The sequence below is a fragment of the Eriocheir sinensis genome, chromosome 35 (assembly GCF_024679095.1).
Source record: "Eriocheir sinensis breed Jianghai 21 chromosome 35, ASM2467909v1, whole genome shotgun sequence".
In the NCBI taxonomy this organism is placed as follows: domain Eukaryota; kingdom Metazoa; phylum Arthropoda; class Malacostraca; order Decapoda; family Varunidae; genus Eriocheir; species Eriocheir sinensis.
In genome coordinates, this window is record NC_066543.1 from 4,179,367 (window position 1) to 4,203,512 (window position 24,146).

The following is a 24,146-nucleotide window of genomic DNA, read 5'->3' on the forward strand; positions in this document are numbered from 1 at the left end:
TCTCCATGGCGAAAAACAAATGCCTACACTCCTGACACCAGTGTTATGCCGGACGTGTTACTTGGGTTCCGTGTCGCCGTCAGGAGACTCCGTGGCAGGGAGATATGTAAACACTGCACAGTTTCTGTAGTTTAATATTCTTCCTTAGTAGTACACTTCACTCTGACTCTTCACTTACCACTAGCTTACTATGACTGGGACTGGCCCTCTCTCGCCCTCTTCTCCTATATATCTCCAGAACAGTACAGTCTAGAATATTACAGTACATTTCAGATCATACAAGAACATGTAGCAAAAATATATGCGAGTTGGCAACACTTCCCGCCTGGCGCCTGGCCGCGCCCCGTGGGGCGCGGACGGCTCGCCTTCCTCCACGCCCCTTTGCTCGTTTCTCCGGGAGCCTTCTAGAGGCCTATGGTCGCCGGGGGAAGCTTCCAGCACAACAGTACTATCAACTAATGGAGGGATGAAGATTTTAAGATCAATTTGTCCGTAGGTTGTGTGTGTGATAATCCGTTTGCATAGGCTACTTACATACCTCACAGGACGGATATGCAATACTCCATCAACTGGTAGTGGACTTAAACTAATATATACGAGACCATCTTGTATTAAGTAGCGAGTTTTTTTTTTCAGTATTGTTTTATTTTTGTTTACGCCCTTGAACTGTCTCCTTTACTGTGAAACAAAAAAAACACTATACCGTTGAGCAAGCGATAAACATATACATACATACATACATATTTACAGTTAGATATGCAATGTACTATGAACTGGCGAAGAATTAAAGCAAAACATGCTTACTAATAGGCTACACAACACGCATTAGGCTCCATTCTTCCTTAGCTGGCCAACTGTAGTAATTAACGCTCATCAATCAAGTATCCATTCAGTCCTTGATAATTATAGTGACTTGTGCCTAAAACCAACTCGTGCAGTGTAACGAGTATGCGGTAACACACACACACACGCACACACACTTACTTCAGTGACACCTGCTGACGCGCTGCAAAAAATAGATGACCTAGATACTTTTTGGAACCTTCACAAGCGCAAGCATCGTGGAGCAGTGAGTAACATTTCAGTATCTTTCCCCGGTAATGCAGGAGTGGAGGTCACGGCTCTTTCCTGTGTCTGTGTGTGAAGGGGGCGGCGGCGGCAAGTGTCAATGGCTGGAGCGATACTGTAGGTGGGTGAGGAAGTGGGAGTGGCCGTGAAGCGTATGCCAGTGGGTGCCAAGTGGGGCTGAGAAAGTCTGAGGACACACTCGCTCGTGCCAACAATGCTCTGGGCCTGCCCATCCCTCCCCCTGGCCCTCCCTAGAAGATAAATGACCTTGCTTACCTATTGTGTGAAGGAATTATTCAGTTTCTACGACCTGTGTAAGAATCCAATTACTCTCTTATGCTTAGTTCTTACAATGTTGAAAGCTGACCCGTTTTCGTGAAATTATTTTTTCTTTTTTGGAGTACACTCGGAAAAGTTAACTGTGGGGACAGCGGTGTCACAGTCAGCCGTGTCACTTGGCTAGAGACATGTTACGTAATAATAATAAAAAGATAGTACACATCGCTAACTTTACACAGTTGACTGTAGTCTGATGGACAGACCAATTCGACATTTTACGAGACAACTCAATAGGCTACATAATTACTGCACGCTACGTGTTTTCCCTCCCTAGCAGGTACACCAGCGCCTCCCTCCACGCACGTCCCCGGAGTAAGGACTCCGGAAACAGATAAATACATGTATAATAACCATTTGTCACCGCCCAATAAGCATCAATGAGTGATTCTTTACTAATAAGCTAGAAGACGTGGTGATCCCAAGGCCACGGTCCCACCGCAAGACGCTGGCAATTTTCAACCATCACTGAATGGGGGAAGTTTGCACACATGCTGCCTAGATCTTGTCAACCTTGACTTTAGCGACTCTGGGCGAGAGGAGCACTGCGGAGCAGCATGGGCCATGCAAGCAAGAGTCATATATCAAGAGAGCCTACTGACGGTATAGGAAACACATTGTAAGAAAAGAAAAAATAGAAGCAAATATAATGAACAAAGTTTCTACAACAAACTATATGGTTCATTCTATTGATTGTTTATATCTTAAAAAAAAAAAAGGTTCCAAATTTATATCACTCCCCCTCCCCTCCGAACACTCCAACACTATTATAAAGTACAAGCTTGAAAAAAACAAAACCTGCTTTCAGTGGGGCTTCGTTATTATTTTGGTGAAGGGTTAGACTACTATCCCATTGTTAAAGATGGTGATTGAGGTTGTCTATTATTTTCTATAAACAGTGGTTCTCAAACTCTGAAGTTTAGTGTTACCACGACGCCTGAACATTATACCACAAGGGTAAAATGGAAAGGAATGCTACATTACTTTGTTTTGGTCTGCCACAACTTTATAGTCAGTGGGAAATTACAGATGACAGAGTTAACCAGTTAAAACTGCCAACCTAAGTCCCGTTCTTTCCCCAGTGGCATATGTGTTAGATGTAACTCACCGCATCGAACAGATGTCCTGAGACACCTCGTAATACAATATTTGTCACGTGTCCCGGGGTTATGCGTGCCCCAGATATGGAGAGCCAGAACTACGGAACTAACCTGCCCCGGACAGATGGTCTCCTGTCGCACTCCGCCTGTCCCATACTGACGCTCCTTGTTTCGAAGAAAGATTTCGAACACATGACCACCAAGTCGAAGCAGAACGATCGGAATGGATTCGTATATGATAATTTCTGATGCACAGCCCTCGGTAAAATCTTTACCGCCCTTGAAAGGATATAATATTTGTGTTGAGTGTTCAGCTATACGAAATGATTAGTTATACTGAAGAAAAAAAAAAAGTCCAGCAGGAGTATATAGACGTCTCTGAAAGCAGTTGTAGTTGTAGTAGTAGCAGAAGGACTTAGAGTAGTGGTGCTAGCAGCAGCAGCAGGAAAGTAGTGCAACGTAGGCTTGATACGAAGAGAGGTTACCTACTGGCCGTCGTCACTACACGACCACCACACAGGTAACACTGATGGGGGGGGGGAGCGCGCGTGGCCTTGGCTTCTGAGGCGTGACGCGGAGGAAAGCGACATTGAGAAACTCAAGCCATGGCGGGCTCTGAGCCACGGGAGGGCTGTGGCGGCACGGCGCAGACGATGGAAGGGGACCAGCTGGATGCCATCCTCGCTCCTTGTGACTTGGCGCGTGGGTGTACTAAAGACCAGTCGAACAGCTTAGCTCGTCATCTGCCTGTGTGTTCCCGGGCATAAGACAAACACATTACATAACAACCACAGAACGAGTGCTTGACTGTGGAGGGCTGACAGGTCTTTTGGATGCGGACCCTCGCTCATTTGTAACCCGGTGTGGTGTCATCTGCCATCCACGTATCCTAAGACATCCCATCCTGCTTGCGCATGAACAGGCTTTGTTAACAAACAGAGGGTGAATGAATTTCGACACGGTACCGTGTTTTTTGTCGACTGCCTATTGTGATCCGTCCCACCTAAGTGTTTTTTTTTTTCTTTTTTAAAGTAAATGATGACGTATGTTTTGAATTTGAAAATTGCTTGAAATATCAACGTTTCTTCTTGCACCCTTTGTATGTCAGTAAATGTGATGAAATATAGTCTGTACCCCTTGTATGTCGGTATATGTGATAAAAGAGATAACCTACATCCCCTGTATGTCAATAAATGTGATAACCTGCACCCCTTGTTTGTCAGTAAATGTGATAAAAGAGACTACCTGCACCCCTTGCATGTCAGTATACGTGATAAAAGAGATAACCTGCACCCCTTGTATATCTTGCCGCCATCTTCCCTGGACAAACTACGATATCAACACTGTAAGCATCGGGTTCCGCGCATGCGCAGATCAGGTTGGGATGTCTTAGGATACGACGTGGATGGCAGATGACACCACACCGGATATACTAAGGAAAGGCCAATCGAACCACTGAACCTTCAGTCAACTCGTCTGTCTATTTATACCCGGGCATAATAGCTGAACATGACAAAGCAATCATAGAACGAGTGCTCGGTTGTGGAGGGGGGCCGGATGGATGCTGTTCCGTACGAGGCTTCATCCCATGGGCTTATACACATCTGTGATTAGAGTAAGGGGGATAATACACACTGGGCATATTTTCCGTGGATCTTCAGTCAATGCACGATTTCCGCTAACGTGGTTCTCAATTGTTTGTTGTTATTGCTGCTGATGAAGATGATGAGTAATACCGTCGTCCTTCAGTGAAATCTCCTGTAGCTTTGGAAGATCGTGATCACGTCAGAAAACCACGGAAATATGAGAACCACGCCAGCGGAAATCGTGGTTTGACTGAAGATCTACGGAAAATTTGCCCAATGTAATAGCCCCTTAAATTAATCACAGAGATAAAGACTGGAGAAAGTATGATTCACTTCTCAGCAAACCATTTAACTCGAAACAATCCAGTCACCTTGAACACGATAAATACCTGGAAATCCGAGGCGAATTAAGCCGAGCATGCATAATTGTTTACTGTCATTTCAAGTCCGTCGCGCGGTCATAGTATTCAGTCAGTAGTTAAAGGGGTAACTATGTAATGGTCGACACTCCTGGTTTTGTGAGAGTCTGCGTATTATGTAATTTTTCCTCATCCTTACCAAACCTTCTTAACCCCTGCGCCACTCCTTACCAAACCTTCCTTACCCCTGCGCCACTCCTTACCAAACCTTCCTAACCCCTGCGCCACTCCTTACCAAACCTTCCTAACCCCTGCGCCACTCCTTACCAAACCTTCCTAACCCCTGCGCCACTCCTTACCAAACCTTCCTACTCCTGCGTCACTCCTTACCAAACCTTCCTACTCCTGCGCCATTCCTTGCCAAACCTTCCTTACCCCTGCGCCACTCCTTATCAAACCTTCCTTACCCCTGCGCCACTCCTTACCAAACTTTCCTTACCCCTGCGCCACTCCTTGCCAAACCTTAAGCTTAAACCCTTGCGCCACTCCTTACTAAACCTTCCTTACTCCTGCGTCACTCCTTACCAAACCTTCCTTACCACTGCGCCACTCCCTCGCCTCATTCACAGTGCCAACACACGTGCACTCGACTCACCGCCACGCCAGAACGCATGCTGATGGTCGCTCCCCACTCACCACCGCCACCACCACCACGGAAACAGCATCCCAACAGGAACCTCAACCTCCTTTCCATCACCCAACAAGACAATCACCACCACCACCACTACCACCAAGACAGGCTCAACTGGGAACTCGGCTTCACCCCTACTCCCTTCACCACCACCACCACCACGAGACTTGCAAGACGAAAACACTCCCAATAACACCACCACCACCACCCCAACAAGACCCCTCAGAACTCTAGCAAAAACCTTGAGTCAACACCCACCTGTTAACTCATTAGGTATTGTTTTTGTCCCCTCCTCCTCCCTTTCTTTATTCTTTTCCTTACTGTACTGTCACTGTCTCATTTCAGTTTTCATATCCATGTGTACTAATCGAGGGAATCTTTTTGGGTGTCATCAGATCTTTTTTTTTTTTTTACGAATTAGTATTTATAAACCGTTTTGTGTGACTAGTTTGACTTTTTTTATTCCTTTTTGGGGACGAAGTTAGTTAGAAGTGTTGGATTTCCACAGAGTTAAATCGACATATTACAAACTCAATCGTAAAAAGTGAATATATATTTTTTTCCCTTTGATGCCCTTTCGTGGGTCTCAACAATGATAATAATAATTATAATAACAACCATCGTCTCCCCATCACAGCACACATCATGCACCCACCACACCCAGACCCACCACCTCCCACAACCCCCCCACACCCACAACCCCCTCATCACCCCTCCACTCCCAAAACACCCCTACCCACAACACCCACACACCCACCTTGGTCGGGCAGAGAAGCTTCCTGGAGACGGAGTGACCCATCGTGCTGGAGACGGTGTGACGTAACGATACTCTCCTTCTAACACATTCACTCCCATTCACGCTGGCCCGCTCACGCACCTCGCTCCTCTGTCACCGTCTATTCAAGAGTGACTCGCGCCGTGTTACCACAAGGACACTTTCCACACTGACACTGTTCTCAAGAGTCACGCTTCATTTTCGTGCTGTCAGGAAGGCGCACTGTATCCTGAGATTCCTCTCTTTGGGTTTCGACTGTCACGCTAAAATGGAAAACTAATTAAGTGTTTTTGTTAGTGTCAGTAGCTTCCTGCTCTCGCTTCATCCAATATAGTGTGACATATTATTATAAGACATTTCGTTGCCCAAGAACACATATTTGACAAGGCTTTCGTAGGAGCATGGGGCATTTCCTGGAGTAGTTTTATGACCCCGGTGGTAGTTTGACCCTTCCTCTGTACCGTGAACCTAAAGAAACACTCATTAGAACCCGACTGACCCCCTCTTTGACCTTTAGAAATAGCTGATGTGAGAAGCGAAAGTGTCTTTTAATACCGGACATTATTGTGTTCTTAGGAGGGCACACTGTACTCTTAAGGCTCACTCACGCAGCGTTTTGACTGTCCCACTAACATCTAAAAGTAATTGCTAGGCCGTGTTTTCTCAGCGACACCTTAATCAGTAGTGTGACATTGTGTTCTCAGGAAGACACACACACTTCACCCTGAGACTCACGCTGGATATTGACCCTCACGCTCGAAACCTTATCAAAGCAGTTATTCACACCGTGTTTTCTGAGTGATAACTTTCTCAGTCACGTTTTTGTGGACACGTCACTCACGCTATGTGCCGACTATCCCGTTTGAATATAAAAAAAAGTAGGTGGGCAATGTTTCTTCAGTGTGGTTTGTTTCAACTGCCACGCTAACATATAAGGATTTGTTGCACCGAGTTTCCTGTATTATATCATGTTTTACTTAAAGATATCATTATGTAGTAGTACCCATAATAGCACACTTCTCTATGATTACACGATGTTGAGGCGAGACTACGGCTGGATCAGATTTTGCCTTTCTATTAATTTTCTTTTAACTGGAATTAGCCGCGTATTTTCAGACCCTTTAGGCTCTCACAAATAATTTCCAAAGACCACAAAGGAGATAAGTCGGGTCCTGATGAGCGTTTTCCACATTCATGGTGCAGAAGTCTTGTCAAACTATCACTAGGCTCGTAAGAATCCCAATGGAAACACTGTACACAACCTCTACGAAAGCTTGATCAAATGTGGGAGTGCAAGCGCCGTAGAGTGCGAAGAAATAGTCACGGCGGAGCTCCTCCCACCCTAACGTCCCGCGGTGCAGTGTCAGTGGGTCAGATTGCCTCGTCTGTCGCTCGCTGCTCTTATATCATGTTGCCAGATAACGAGAACCGCCGAGCCCTTAAACGCGGTGGCTTAAGATTGGCCTCCCTTGCTACTGGTGATAATGGTGGTAATTATGATTTTGATGGTGAAGGTCATTGGGGAGAAGAAGAAGAAGAAGAAGAAGAAAAGAAGAAAAAAAAAGAAGAAAAAGATGAAAAGAAAAAGAAGAAAAAGAAGAAGAAAAAGACGATATTGACAGTGATGATGATGTTGATGATTAAGAGGAAGAAAATAGAATAGTAATGATAAGAAGAAAAAAAGGAGAGGAAGAGAAAAGAAAGAAGGCGAAGAAATAGAAAAGAAGAAAGCTATGAAGAAAAGAGAAAATAAACAAGAAACACATGATAACGATGACAATAATTACGATGATGAAAAAAACAAAAAACACAAATCAACGCGTTCTAAATACAGGCAACTAATTTAAATACAACTAACTAATTACTCGGACATCATCAGTTACCTCTATCCTCACGAGGAGGCAAAAGCGAAGCCAGGCCGAATACTAATTGCTGAAGCTGCAGGAGACAGGACAAACACACGGATCAGGTAATGCTGTGATTGGCTTTTTCACCGCCATAGGAGTAACAACATAACCATTTTTCTTTATAGACGACGCGCTGTATCGTAGCCTAGCCTGTTGCACCTGTTTTCCATAACAATACCATATCTCTCTTTCTCCTTTGTGTGTGTGAGTCTCTGGAGCGTAGATGTGGAGGTCAAGGGGGTGTTTAGAAGCGTGCCGGAGAGTAATGTGTTGGTTGTGTTTTGACCGAGGAGAAGCGCAATGATGTTAGCCCTAAGCCGACGGTCTCTCTCTCTCTCTCTCTCTCTCTCTCTCTCTCTCTCTCTCTCTCTCTCTCATAACTGGAGTTTAATTGCTTTTATTGTTCTATTTATTTCGTAATTTTTATATTATGCAAAATATATATGTTTGGAAAGATTTTGTCAATTAACTTTAATAGTAATCTCGTATACATACACACAAATATCATCATCGTCGTCATCGTCATCATCATCATCATCAGTGCATACAGAGGTAGGTAGAAGGAGCAGCAGAGCGTTGGAGTAAGAAGGTAGAGGAAAGGACTGTCTTTAGTGGTGGTGGTGGTGGTAGTGGTGGTTGTTTGTCGGTCAGCCGCAGCCGCAACCACCACCACCACCACCACCACCACCACCATAGCAATCACCACCAGCACCATGGGAAAAGTAAGCGAGTAATTGCTCCAGTCGGGTGGTACTGACAGGCAAGGAAATTTCGCTTGGCAATGCATTCTGTTGTCGTGTTCTCAGACGCTCTCGGCTCTCGAAGTATTTCCAAGGGCCACAAAGGAGATGAGTCGAGTTCTCAGGAGTGTTTTTTTTTCACGTCCACAGTGCGAAAGCCTTGTCAAACTCTTACTAGGCAGAAGAAAAAGAAGAAGAAGAAGAAGAAGATGAAGAAGGAAAAAGAAGAAGGAAAAAGAAGAAGGAAAAAGAAGGAAAAAGAAGAAGGAAAAAGAAGAAGAAAAAGAAGAAGCAGAAGCAAAAGAAGAAAAAGCAGAAAAAAAGAAAAAAAGCAGAAGCAGAAGAAGCAGCAGAAGAAAAAGAAGAAAAAGGAGAAAAAGAAGAAAAAAGGAGAAAAAGGAGAAAAAGAAGAAAAAAGGAAAAGAAAAAGAAGAAAAAGAAGAAAAAGAAAAAAAAAGAAAAAAAGAGGGAAAAGAAGGAAAAGAAGAAAAGAAAAAAAAAACACCATGAATAATCAGTAGCTAGAGGAAATTTAAAGACCACATCACAATAACCTCTCCCAAAATCTTATCTAGTGCGGGAGTGTGAGCCCCGAAGTGACTGACTGCCACTTTCCGTGACACACAGCATCGTAAATACCAAGGACGGAACGTGATAGATTACCGACACATTTAGGCGACCATCGGAACAACAATGTGTGTATGTGTGTGTGTGTGTGTCAAATACCACGTCGAAAAAAAAAAAAAAAAAAGGAAAATCTGACAGAAAAAGACAGTTGCAAGTCGTGAGTGAGTGAGTGAAGGCCATTTGTTAAGCTTCATTGCTCTCTCTCTCTCTCTCTCCTTAGTGAAGTATTTTTATCAGTAATTCTTTCTTCTCCTATTCTAGAACTGATTTATTTATTTTTACTTCTTTCTTTTAAACAGTTTTCCCGGTAATTAATTTCTTTTAATTCTCAAACTGATTATATTTTCTATCTGCCTTTATCTGTCTAGGACTTTTATCTCGTTAATTATTTCCTTAATTCTCAGACTGATAATGTAACTCTTAACTCTACTCGTATCTTTCACGTTTCCTTCTGGTAACACTTTCCACGAACTCTCAAGCTGATACGCATTCTCTCTCTCTCTCTCTAATTCCTTTTCTGATTACACTTTCTACCAATGTTCAAACTGATATTCTCTCTCTCTCTCTCTCTCTCTCTCTCTCTCTCTCTCTCTCTCTCTCTCTCTCTCTCTCTCTCTCTCATCAATCCTTATTTCCTGGGAACACTTTCCACTAATTCCCCAACGGATCATTTTTTTTTTTTTATCTCTCGCGGTGACCTCAGTAAGCCCAAAGGGAGGTGTGGCAAGCTCTCCTTATCACTGTGCAGTCTCCCAAGCCTTATCATGTACTTTTTGTGTTGGTAAAAGTGTCAGTCTCTCTTATCAGTCTTTTTTTTTTTATCTATTTACAGCTTGTTTATTGTTTTTATATGAGGGGAGTTAGCCGGGTCGTTCCCTTTCACCTCTTTGGCTTTTTTTATTTTTAAGTAACGGAAAAAGTTCAAGGACAAGGAAAACAGGTGACGGAAAAGGTCGGTAAGTATCGTATGGTATAGTCTGATGGTTACGGGGACGAAGATTGGAAAGGTCGGTAATTGTCGTACACTAAAGTCTGATGGAAACGGGGACGAAGATTGGAAAGGTCGGTAATTGTCGTACACTATAGTCTGATGGATACGGAGACGAAGATTGGAAAGGTCGGTAATTATCGTACACTATAGTCTGATGGATACGGGAACGAAGATTGGAAAGTTCGGTAATTATCGTACAGTATAGTCTGATGGATACGGAGACTAAGATTGGAAAGGTCGGTAATTATCGTACACAATAGTCTGATGGATACGGGAACGAACATTGGATTTTTTCTTTTTTTATCAATGAATAAAGTCGGAATTATTCAATTGCCATTAACAGATAAAGAAAGACGTCAACTTAAAAGACAGTGATAAGTGTCGGTTCGAGAAACGTCTTGATACTCTCCTCTCGAAGATTTTTTTTTTACAAAGTCTTCAGTAGTCAGTCGGTAAGAACGGTCCCGCAAGATAAATTTTGATGTCCTTTCAATTCGTGTGTAAGTTACTCTTGATGTGAATGTTGCGCCGGCGAGATGTATTATGTCTATCAATGTATAATTAGGTATATGTATGTATAAGTGTGTGTCCTGATAAGTTTCTCTGCATTCCGACCACAAGGAACCGTTTCTTAGGTATATTTACACTCTCTCTCTCTCTCTCTCATTTTAATTTTTTCTCCTTTTTTTAGTTTAATATCTACGTTTTCCTGGTTCTCTTCCTCGTTAATGATTTCTTCTTCCTGTTATCGCTTTTCCATACATGTTTTCCCTTGGCACTGTTCCCTTATGTCTTCCCGTCAAATTATCTTTAGGTTTCCACATATAATTAATCTCTCACGTAACCCAAAATCTTCATGTCGGCATCACCTCTCTCTAAACATTCCTCTCCTGTTCATAATTTTCTTTACTATCTTTTCATTTCTCGAGTTATTTCCAAATCTTTCAAAACATTCCTCTCCTGTCCGTAGTTGTCTTAGCCTCAGTTAACTCTCTCTCTCTCTCTCTCTCTCTCTCTCTCTCTCTCTCTCTCTCTCTCTCTCAGGATATACAGGTCCTATGAAAGCGTAAGGCCACCTGGGTCACGCGAGTCAGTATTGCCCGGGAAACACGGAAACAACACACAAACAGGCAGGTTAAGGTTTCTGATCGCACGTTCCAAGCTTACACGTGACATCTATAGGCGCAACGCTCGACTCGGAATTTTACATGGCGTTTATATTTTCTTTCGGGGTGATCGTCTTGTCTATACTGCTAGTAGGAACACAGTAAGCACTCGAGGTCAGCACATGAGAACCCCGCTGCACTCTATCCTTCGTGATCACTGTTTAATTAGTATTGTTCATGATAGAGGACGGTGAATGAGCGTGGGCGTCACGTGTATAGATTATGGCACTCTTTTCCTAGTTACGGAGAGCTTGGGGTTAACATGTATCCACAATGCCACTCTTTTCATAGTTGGGGAGAGCTTGGGCGTTACGTGTATTCGCTATGCCACTCTTTACATAGCTGAAGAGAGCCGAGTGACAATACGATTCACCCACTGCATCATAAAAAGGACTTTGACTGAGGTTGGGCGCTTCGATAACTCCGCGATACCACTCTGTTATTAGTTAAAGAAAGCTGAGTGACAATACGATTCAGCCACTACATCATAAAAGGACGTCGACTGAGGTTGGGCGCTACAAGAACCCCGCGATACCACTCTCATTAGTTAAGGAGAGCTGAGTGACAAACGATTCAGACACTACATAATAAAAGGACGGTAACTGAGCTTGGGCGCCTCTTTTCATTACTGAGGAGAGCTGAGTGACAATCCGGCTCAGCCACTACTTCGGCACTGAACAGACGGCCGCGTGCTAGCTGTGCGGGACGCGGTGCATGCTTCCGACCCGCCCGCACTCACTCACGACTGACGGAAGACTGAGGAGAGTGGAGAGAGGAGAGGATAGGAAGGGGATAGACAGATGATGGAGTGTCAAGTTATTGTTGAAGTTGCTCGCCACACGTCATGATCAGTCCAAGAATAGTCCAACGTTATGATTATAGAGAAGTTTGATGGTGTACTGGTATTTGGGAACAGCGATTAGCGGGCTTTTTTTTTTTACACCTCTTTTTGTTCCCATTGAGCTGTTTCGCTAGCTGTAAAAAAATACTGCAGCATATCATCCGTAGAATTAAAAATAAAAATGAAGTCACCCGCGGATTTCCATGTCATAATCAGTTAAATAAGACCGAAAATGAAAAAAATAAGTATGAGGGATGAAAACAACAACTATTAATCAAAATCCGCAACCCACGGCCTCTAATTATTTCCTCTTCAGATATAGCCCAATTAAGAGGGAAAATAGCAGCATTGGCAACACTGAAAGAAACTGCAGGGCGGGGGCGGCGCTGATGGTCTGCTGCATGTTATGGCTGACCGCGGCGGAGGCTGAAGCGGCGGGCGTCAGGTAGGGCAGGAAGGTGGAACACTTGGCACGGTTATTGAGTTCGTTCGTGTGTACATAACTGACGTCACACACACACACACACACACACACACACACACACACACACACACACACACACAGGTGAGTGACTCGTATTACCTGGAGAACAAGAGGCGTGAGTCACACACACACACACACACACACACACACACACACACACACACACACACACACACGTAGAAACATAAACACACAAAAAAAGAGAGAGAGAGAGAGAGAGAGAGAGAGAGAGAGAGAGTGTGTGGCTCCTGATAAGTTTCTCTGCATTCCGACCCACCACTCACCGTTTCTGAGGTAAATTTACCGACCAAACCCATTAGAGAGAGAGAGAGAGAGAGAGAGAGAGAGAGAGAGAGACGTCATAACAATACGTACACATAATATCGACATTTTCCAGTAATAACCAACGAACCTTTTCCACCGTCCCGGAAAATAACGAAAAAATGATAGTTATTACCGTGACTTCGGGGGAATATTTTTTAGAACTATTTTTTGAGGAGTGTTTGCCGCCAGCCGCCCGCCGCCGCCGCCGCCCGACCTACCGACTGGCGGGGCGGCGAGAGGCGTGAGTAAATGTGAAGGAGTGAAATAATGAACTATATAACTAAATAAATAAATAGAAATGGAGAATAAAATGTGTTGGGTTTTCATTTTTTCCTATTACCGACGGGTTTGAGAGAGCGAATGCAGAGTTGGCGTTTCGCGTAAGCCGTTCCATTTCCAGTGACTCGCCGAGCACGAAGCGAATCTGTAAAGAACTCCGTAGCTTTTTGTATTTTTTTTTAAAGCAAACTTCATTTTATTCTAAACTTCTAACAATATCGAGTGTAGGCGCGCGCGCACACACACACACACACACACACACACACACACACACACACACACACACACACACAATCTCAATAACTGTGAATTTCCTGCCGTTGTTTACTACTATATACTTTTCCAACAGCCTCGTACACTACTTCATATCAATAGCTGTATTTCGTACCTTCGTTTACGTCTATATGCATTCACAATAGCCTCGTTCCCCATCCCATTAGGAAACAACATCAACGAGTGCGTATTAAGAGCTCGCATTCACTTCCATATCAATAACTGTGGACTTGGTGCCTTCAATAACTTCAATATAGTTTCCAAAAGCCTCCATTACAAAATCAACATCAACAACCGCGTATTTGATCTCTCAGGGGCATATTTTTAAACATTTCTGCGCCCAAGAACACGTAATTTACTAGTCTTTCGTGGGAGTTTAGGGCATTTCCAGGGGTACTTTTATGACCCTGGTGGTAGTCTGAGCCTTCTTCTGTACCGTGAACCTAAAAGAACACTCATTAGAACTCGATTAACCTTCTTTTTGGCCCTTGGGAATAGTTGGTGTGAGGGGTTGGTGCATTTGACAATACCAACCCCTTGCATTCGCTTCTGTTTACTCTCTCATGCTCGCTACAGCCCTTCCGTCAGCACAGAGTGAACGACCACAGGCTGACAAACGGCTGACCGGGCGGGGAGGGCGGTGACTGACGGCTGGGTGAGACGGGGACGAAAACAGACACCTAACACGCACGCAAACACGCAGCCAGATGAAAAACAGAACGGGGGGGAGGGAGATAAAAAAGATGACTCATGCTCCCCGCGACCATAACAGGGACACAAATAATTATAATACGTGGTGCTGTTGATTTGGAGTCCCGTGTGTGTGTGTGTGTGTGTGTGTGTGTGTGTGTGTGTGTGTGTGTGTGTTGTTTTTCCTTCCTCTTTTCGTAAATAATTTCTTTCTATTTCCTTCACTTCCTATTGCTTTAGTCTTGTCTGGTTTTTTTATTCGATGATTCTTCTTTTCTCGCCCTATTTCTATTGTCATTCCTGATTCTCCTCTTTTTTCTCTTCTTGTTCTTCTTGTTTTTGTTCTTGTTTTTTCTTGCACATGTTTTTCTTGTTCTTGTTTTTTGTGCCTATTCTTTTTGTTCTTGTTCTTATACTCGTTCTTGTTCTTCTTCTTTAAAACGTGATCTTTTAGTGTACAAGCGATACGAAATAAAAAAAGCACAAAAAAAAACGCGACTTCTATTTCCCGCAGAGCCTGGCCAGGAATAGCACGTCAGGATGGGAGAGCCCCGACCTTGGCAACACTGCAACCTCGGCTCATCTTGGTAATACGAGCTCAGGCGATTATCTCGAGGTCAAGGTGGCGGGAACTCGCGTGCAGGTGAAACACACACACACACACATACACACTGATAAGAAAAGGAAGAGGAGGAGGAGGAGGAGGAAGAGGGAAAAAAAGGGGAAAAAAGGACGCATATGGAAGGGAAAATAGATTTGAAGAGGAATATATAAGAAAAAGGAAGAGGAGGAGGAGGAGGAGGAAGAGGAAAAGATAGGGGAAAAAAGGATGAATATGGAAGGGAAAATAGATTTGAAGAGGAATAAAGAGAAAAAGGAAAATAAGGGAAAATTAAAACAAATATATATACCAATGGTGTGTGTGTGTGTGTGTGTGTGTGTGTGTGTCAGTTGGCCGGGCAGCATGAGGCGGGACTGTTCTGTTGACTCTGGGCCAAGCTTGCTCGACGTCCATTATTCACATACGGGCTGTGCCTAACAGCGGACCCACAATAACACGCGGCGGAGTGTGTGTGTGTGTGTGTGTGTGTGTGTGTGGTGGTGGTGGTGGTGGTGGTGGGGGTGGGGGGGGGGCAGACACGCAGTACTACCAGCGCTGCGAGAGGAAACCGTCATCATCATCATCATCATCGCGGGCTCGAATCCCCACGCTACCACTCGGATTTTTCAGTCACCGCCGAGTGGCTTAAAACTACCCACATGCTGTCCTGAAGACCACCCATCAACCCGGACTCTAGAGGAAGCCGTCCAAGCGAATCAAGAACGAGTTCCGGGGGGGCAGCATGAGCCAATGCAAGATGGCGCCACTATAAACACTCGCCTGCGCCAGAACGGGCTGGGCCGACCATCAGGCCCCACCTGGAAGAAGCCTTGGGCCGACCATCAGGCCCCACAAGGAAGATGCCTACCGGCGCAAGAGGCAACGACGTAAAAAAAAAAAAAAAAAAAAAAAATTAAAGACCACAACAAAACAAAGGCCTTTCCCAGCGTATATCAGTCTGTTGTTATCCTGCTTCGACAAAGGTTCTAATTTCATCTCTTCACCTGGTTCTCTGCCTGGTCTGCCTTCTAAGATTCCTGGATCATCATCATCATCATCACCCGGGTCATCATCATCATCGCCATCATCATCACCAGTCAGTCTTATGTCATTCAACTGCAGCTTAAATGTCTATCCGGATGTTTTCTTTTTATAATAAAGTTAGTTGTTAATATTTACTCCCTAGCGGAAGCACGGGCTATGGGGGATAATAAAGTTAGTGCTCTCTCTCTCTCTCTCTCTCTCTCTCTCTCTCTCTCTCTCTCATCGTGATGCATTAACTACTTGGCAAAACATTCCATAAGTCACGAGCTTCCAATACGCGGATGGCACTCCATTAACTTGCATTGGAAAACATTGCCTTGGGTACAAAGTATAACAGATTTCCGTTAGCATGCGAAAATTTATGCGTTGAAGAAGCAGTGTGGCCTGACTGGGTAAGGCAAAGATGGGGGCAATAATAATTCAACGTTGCCAGATTGTCGTACTCTGCCTCTTATGTTTGCCGATTTCCGACCCAAAATCTGCTTTCATCACCCAAATAGCTGCCTTCATAATCCCATAATCTAGTTTCCGGCCCGTGCCCAAAATGGCTTTCATCTCAAAATTGGCTTTGAGTGTCTGCCGCATCGCCCTGCAGTATTTCCGCTTGGGAGCTTTAGGGTGCTGGGAGGGTAGAGGGTAGCGGGATGCCTAGCGGGTCAGAGGCAAGAACAAACACATGTTATCTAATACGAGTGGCCATACAGGACGAGGGTAGCGGGTAAGCTTGGAGGGAACCCGCTACCCGCGTCCTGTATGGCCACTCGTATTAGATAACGTGTTTGTTCTTGCCTCTGACCCGCTAGGCATCAAGCTACCTTCTACCCTCCCAGCAAACCGCGTGTATTGTGGTAGTAAGGGCAGTGTACATTGTAGGCTCCGCGGACAGGCACACGAGGACAAGCACGTGATCGTCGAAGTGGAGAGCATGTTCGGAAACTTTCAGGAGATCGAACCGCTTTTGTTTCTTTTTATTTTTCATAGATAGTTTGGAAACGGACAAACAACAACAAACAGAAACAGACGGACGACATCGAAAACATTATCGCCCACCTCGCTACGCAAAGAGACAGGCGATCATTGGTTACTAGTGGTGGATGAGTGGAACAATACGAACGGACAAACAACAGCAAACAAACAGACGGACGACATCGAAAACATTATCGCCCACCTCGCTACGCAAAGACAGACGATCATTGGTTACTATAGTGGTGGATGAGTGGAACAAGTGAATACGATAATACCTTCAGGAAAAGATTAGACAAATTCACGTACAGGGAAAATAAGTGGAAATACATGAATGGTGCTAAGATTACAAGACCTGCCCTGGGTAAGCCGACTAGCCTCTTACAGACTACTTATGTTCTTGAAGGCAGGAAAGGGGGAAGAGAAGGGGAGGTAAGTGCAATGGAGAGAGACGGGGTAGAGAAAGAGGAGGGCAGAGGGAAGGAGGAAGGGAAGGAAAGACATGGGAGGAGGGAAAGAGAGAGAGACACAGCGAGAGAAAGAGTAGGGAAAAGGAAGAAAGGAGAGAAGGAAAGACATAGGAGGAGAGAAAGAGACAGCGAGAGAAAGAGGAGGGAAAAGGGAGAGAGGGAGAGAAGGAAAGACATAGGAGGAGAGAAAGAGAGAGCGAGAGCGAGAGAAAGAGGAGGGAAAAGGAAAGGAGGGAGAGAAAGACATAGGAGAGAGAGAGAGAGAGAGAGAGAGAGAGAGAGAGAGAGAGAGAGAGAGAGAGAGAGAGAGAGAGAAAGGAGGGAAAAGGGAAGGAGGGAGAGAAGGAAAGACTTAGGAAGAGAGAAAGAGAGAGACAGAGCGAGAGAAAGAGAAAGGAAAAGGGAAGGATAGAGAGAGAAGGAAAGACATAGGAGAGAAAGAGAGACAGAGCGAGAGAAAGAGAAGGGAAAAGGGAAGGAGGGAAAGAAGGAAACACATTGGAGGAGGGAAAGACAGAGTGAGGGAGGGAAGCGGAAGGGAAATAGTGGATTCTAGAGAGGAAAGGGAGGGGGCGGAGGGATTGAGGAGAGAAAAGAGAGGCTGCAGCGAAGGGGAAATAGTGAACTTGAAGAAAGAAGAGAAGAGGGGGAGGAGGAAGAGTGAAGGGGAAGAGAGGAAGGGATAGAAGAGAAGAATAAGAAAAAAAAACAATAAAAGGAAGAGGAGATGGAGGTGGGTACAATGGAATGAGAAAGAGAAGAGGAAAATAGGAAGGATAAAGAAAGGATGGGAATAACCTGGAGGAGGAGGAGGAGGAGGAGGAGAGTATCGATGTGAGATGAGGAGAGACAGGAGAGGTGAAGCCTGATTATTGGAGGAAAGAAGAGGGGGGGGCGGGAGGAGAGAGGGAGGGGGGTAAGGATAAACAAGGAGGATTCGAGGAAGGGAGGAAGGGAAGGTGGAAGGAAGGAAGGGGGAAGGGAGGAAGGGGGGAAGGTGTGGAGGTATGTTTGGGAAGACGGAGAAGACAATGCAAGTGAGAGGAGGGAGGGGAAAGAGGAGGAGGAGGAGGAGGAGGGACGCATAACGGGAGCGTAAATGTCAAAGTGCAAGAGAGAGAAAGAGAGAGAGAGAGAGACCAGGATATTGAAGTCACAAGCATCAAGGCGGGAGCTCTACATGAGTCTACGAACATACTATTCCTTATTCATTTTATTAGACTTTCCCTGACAATATTTCTACCGTCTAAGGAGAATCAGGCACCGATGAAATAGTTTGCAACGCTTTTTTTCCCGCCAAATTTATCCGCGCCCTCCTGTAACACTAATCCCAACACACCTGACTGGCTTGAAATATTCGTAACAGGCACTATATAGCTCCCCCCTCCTCCTCCTTCTCTTCCTCCTCCTCCTGCTCCTCCTCGTCATTCAATACGCCACTTTCGATAAATAAGTATTCCTGTCCCTGAAAAAAAGTGTTATCGTTCATTCCCAATATTTGAATTACCACTTAGAGGAAGAAAGCAATATTTTTTTTTTTTTTTTTTTACTGTAAAGAAGGGAGCTGAAATGCCGAAGAGAAGCCCGCTAAGCACTCCCTCCGCAAAGAAAAAGCTAGAGTAATTTATATATATAAAAAAAATGGAGAAGGGAAAAAAGTAGCGGCTTGAAACTTACCCTGAACAACGGCCCGGGGAGGAGAGAGAGAGAGAGAGAGAGAGAGAGAGAGAGAGAGAGAGAGAGAGAGAGATGAAAAGAAGGTATGTAAGGTAAGAAAGTGGAGGAGGGGTAGTGAGGCCTAACGGTATTTATGAAGAAAAGCAAAACAAAAGGAAGGAAAAGGAGGAGGAGGAGGAGGAGGAGGGGTAAGGAGGGAAGGGAAAAAAGGCCAGGGTCAGAGGGAATATGGAAGCTTCTGGAAGGAAAGGAGAGGCGGAGGGCTGATGGAGGAGGAGGAGGAGGAGGAGCTAAGCGGTTTATTAGAGGAAAAGCAAATGTTATGGTGAGAAGAGGGAGGGAGGGAAGGAAACAGTATGCAACATGTTGTATTATGGAGGAAAATGAAGGAGGGGAGGGAAGGTTGAAGGAAAGTAGAGGAGGGAAGGAGGGGAAACTGAAGGAAAAATGTATTATGGAGGGAGAAACTGGGGTAAAGGAGGGGGGGAAGGGGAGGAATAAAGGAGGGAGGGAGGGAGGGACGGAAACAGTATGCAACATGTTGTATTATGGAGGAAAATGAAGGCGCGGAGGTACTGTTTAAGGAAAGTAGAGTAGGGAAAACTGAAGGAAAAATGTATTATGGAGGGCGAAACTGAGGTAGAAGGGGGAGAGAAGGAGAGGGATGAAGGAAGGAGGGAGGGAAAGGGGGATACTGAAGGAAAAGGAAAGGGAGGATGAGGGAGGGAGGTATGGAGGAAAGTGGGAGGGAGGGAGGGAGGGAGTGAAAGGAAATATTATGGTGGTGGTGAAGGGAAGGGAGGGAGGTATGGAGGAAAGGGCGAAGGGAGGGAGGAGGAGGAAGGACTGGAAGGAGGAAAAGGAAAGTTATGGTGGTGAAGGAGGGAAGGAGGGAGGAAAGGGAAGAGAGAAGGAAGAAGAGGGAGGAAGGGAGGGAAAGCGTGATATTGAAGGGAAAGGGAATGGGGGGTGAGGGAGGGAGGTATGAAGGAAAGGGGGGAGGGAGGGAAGGAGGAAAGAGGAGAGGGAGGGAGGCGGCTGGAAGGAGGAAAATGAAATGTTATGGTAGTGGTGAAGGAGGGAAGGAGGGAGGGAGGGAAAGGGAAAAGAGAAGGAGGAGGAGGGAGGGAAAGGGAAAAGAGGAGGAGGAGGAGGGAGGGAAAGGGAAAAGAGAAGGAGGAGGAGGGAGGGAAGATGGCTCGTTGACATCACCACCACCAACACCACCATGACATCACCACTACCACCACCACCACCACCACTGTCATTACCACAATCACCCCCACCACCACCACTCCTTACCAACACCATCACCACCACAACTGTCGCCACAAATTCTGCCACACCACCACCACCACGACTATAATACTACATCCTTCACCACCACCACCACCACGCAATAAACACGAAGGGGTGGAAGGGGAACGTAATATACTGTGGAATTTTACCACCTCAACCACCACCACCACAACCGCCACCACGCAATACATTTGGAGAATAATGAATTGGGAGTCGGTCATCTGTTTAAATATTTATCACCACCACTATCACCACCATCACACTACCGCCCCCACAACCACCACCACTACCACCCCCATCACCACCAACACTACCACCCCCACAACCACCACCACTACCACCCCCATCACCACCAACACTACCACCCCCATCACTACAAGTATTAGTCAATGTTTGAGGCAATAATGTTCCCTTGGTGCGTCTGTTCGATTCTCTCTCTCTCTGTCTCTTGTATATTCACTTATTAATTGCATTCTATCTTATTTTTCTATTTTTTCTTGTTCCTTTCTTTCGATGATCCTACTTGCCTATCTACTTACCTAAATATCTATCTATCTGCTACTAATTATTTACCTTTACTTTCCTTTCCCTTTATTTACGTCAATCAACTTATCTACCTCCCTACCAATCTATCTATCTACCCTTTATCATCATTTCTTAACATTTAGCTGTTTATTTTTTCTTCCAACTGTTCACATGACGGCTTACAAAATTTCCTGGTGTCTTTTTATGATTTGTTTACCTTTTCTTGAGAGGTTACAACAGTTCTTGGTCTGTTATTATTATTTCCTTCACGTTCAGTTGTATATTTTTCATTGTGTGTGTGTGTGTGTGTGTGTGTGTGTGTGTGTGTTATTGTGTTATCGTGACGGCTTGTACAGAACTTTCCTGGTTGGTCAGCTTCCGCGGGGGAGTTCCCAAGGGTGTGCCGGGATGTGTCAAGGCCTTGGATGTGTTGCGTTAACCCGAACTCCCACACCATGTCCCACACCCTTTTCTAACCAACGTTGCCAGATTGTCGTACTCTGCCTCTTGACGATTTCCGAACCCCAAAACTGCTTCCATCACCCAAATAACTGCCTTCATATATGGTTATCATTTAAATGGTTAATTATTGGTGCTTCTTGGCAACAGTTATGGGCCGGAACCCGGTAAATACGCGTCTCTGAGTATACGATAATCTGGCACGGTGAGGTTCTGTCTTCCTGCGCTTAGTGGATTCTTCTTTTTGTTCTTGTTCCTCTTGTTCTTCTTGTTTATGTTCCTCTTCTTTATCTTCTTGTTCTTACTCTTTGTTCTTCCTCTACTTTCTATTCGCATATACCTTTCCTCTTCTTCCTTTTCTTCTTCTTCGTCTTCATCATCAGCTTTTCATTTTTTCCCGGTTTTATTCTTCCCTTTCTATTCGCGTATACCTCTTCTAGTTGTATGGCGGCAGAATAATATAATAACTAAATAATAATATAACTGAAACTACTAACATTTCTACTTCTACTACTACTACTACTACTACTCCTACTACTACTACTACTACTACTACTACTACTACTACTACTGCTACTACTACTACTGTTACTACTACTACTACGAGGATATGATTGAAGAGATCTTGTTGAGTTCATCCCTAGTTTACCTTTTCTCTTTACTGTCGCAACTCGAGTCAATGAATAAATAAACAACTTAATGTGCTCCCTAGAGGCGTGTTTGTTTGTTTGTTTGTGTTTGTTTCTGTGTGTTTGTGTTTGTTTGTATCTGTGTTTATTTGTGTGTTTGCTTGTTTCTGTGTGTGTTTGTTTGTGTATTCGTTTGTCTCTGTGTGTGTTTGTTTGTGTGTTTTATTTCGCGGTTGACTCGACAGGACTTATCTTCAGGAATATATCTTTTTTTTTAGATATATTTATTATCATCATATATTAACTATCGAGTCTGTTATCTTAGCAAACATGTGGTGACCTTGCACTACACACACACACACACACACACACACACACACACACACACACACGTGACGACGCATATTCATTATCGAGTAAAAAACAAAACAAAACAAAAAAGGTGCTCCTCCCACACCTGCAGATAACACACCTACCTACATACCTTCCTGCACCTTGAGACACACACCTGCAAAGAGAGGAAAGAAAAAAAAAAACGTTAATGGTATCATGTAAGTGCCTCTCCTTGACTTAATAATAATGATAACAACAACAACAACAACAACAGCAACAACAATAACAACAATAGATACATACAAACATATAAAAACAAACACTGACGAAAAGCTCAAGACAGTCATTCAAAGTAGCCATTTCTTACACAGCTATGCCATCAACAACAACAACAATAACAACAACAACAACAACAGCACCAGCGAGCGACAGTTCCAAACATTAACAAACAAACAAGGCGATGCAACGTTCAAGACAGCCAGCCATTGTAGCCATGACCTTGCCTCCATGAATCAACCTTGGCCGGGGCGATTGTCACTGTTACCAGATTATCCAGTACAGCACATTCTATCTTCCTTTTGCTGACACACAACTATTGCAGAAAACCATCAGTAATTAACGGTTTTGGCAGCAGATTTAATTGAATAATGTTGTTGATGTGGGTACGACAGTTTTGGGTCTGACACTGAGAAATACAATGTGATGAGTCAGACTGTCTGGTAACCCTGGTGTGTGTGCGCGCAGTCAGTCATTCAGTCAAGCAGTGTGATCCTGACCTACGTTACGCTCTCGCTCCTTGGTATGCTCCTTCAGACGCTTGTGGAGCCATAACAAATCATTTCAATGGACGAACGAACGAATGAATGAATGAATGTATGGAGTAAATGAATAATTGAATGAATGAGGGAAGGAAAGAAGTCGAGCAGTGTGATTCTGACCTAAACTACGCTCCATGATATAATTCTCCAGAACACATGAATGAATAACTGATTGATTGGGTGAGTGAGTGTGTGTGTGTGTGAGTGAATAAGTGAGTGAATGAATGAGTCAGTCAGTCAATCAATTCATCGATCATTCACTCAGCAAATTCATGAGTTAAACATCGTAGAATTTTGAGAGTGGAATGTGTTTTCTGTATCATATTTACCTTCATTCAAAAGAAGTCCGTTTGGCATCGTCAAATAAAGAACGAGTTAGTCAGTCAGCTAACACACACACACACACACACACACACACATAAATAAAATCGATGCAACAATACCAGTCAAGCTTTCTCTGGTCAGCACGCATCAAACTTCACCGATCTAACTTCACAATGACTCATGGACGGGCTTCACAACAACGCCAGTCGGGCCAGCAATGCGAGACAAGGGTTACGTGCATGCACCAGCCAGACAGCCTTCACGGGAGTCAGTTGCGGGGCGGAAGGTGAGTGAAAGGTGACCCCGATGATCCGTGAACCAGACTCGTAACTTGATGCACCTCGATCTGAACCGCGCTCTTGGTCCTCCTCCTCCTCCTCCTCCTCTTTTTCTTGTTTCTCATCCTCCTGGTTTTCCTTCGTCTGGTTTTCTTCTCCCTCGTTCTTGTTTTCCTCCTTCAAGTCAACTTTCTCCTTTTTTTGTTTGTTTTCTTGTTTCTTATCCTCCTGACTTCCTTCTCTTGGTCTTCTTCCTCCTTCTGATCTTTTCTTCCTCCTCCCCCTCCTCTTCATGTTGGTCTACCTCTTGGTCTAATTCTTTCTCCCATTTATATTTTACTCCTCTTTCTCTTGGCCTTCCTCCTCCCCCTCCTTCTCCTCACCTATTGTTACTGTTGCTATACCACTATTCTCATAATTACTATACTATTATTATTGTTACTATCATCAATATCGTCACTATGCCACTACGATCCTCACCATCACATT

At 44.5% G+C, this 24,146-nt stretch overlaps 1 protein-coding gene across 10 annotated transcripts in view; it reads right to left on the reverse strand.

Annotated features, from left to right (window-relative positions):
* LOC127007274 (5'-nucleotidase-like) overlaps positions 1-24,146 on the reverse strand; it is a 73,716-nt gene that overhangs the window by 25,598 nt on the left and 23,972 nt on the right. For 6 of the 10 annotated variants that reach the window (XM_050878044.1, XM_050878039.1, XM_050878038.1 and 3 more), the window contains exon 1: positions 5,105-5,137. The exons of 1 other annotated variant lie outside the window; for it this stretch is intronic. In XM_050878044.1, coding sequence (XP_050734001.1) covers positions 5,105-5,122 — 18 coding nt within the window. In that variant the 5' untranslated portion in view covers positions 5,123-5,137. Of the gene's footprint in view, positions 1-984; positions 1,197-5,104; positions 5,138-5,897; positions 6,326-22,380; positions 22,400-24,146 lie in introns of those variants that run through there. 3 more of the 10 variants (XM_050878048.1, XM_050878041.1, XM_050878047.1) reach the window with 3 other exon arrangements.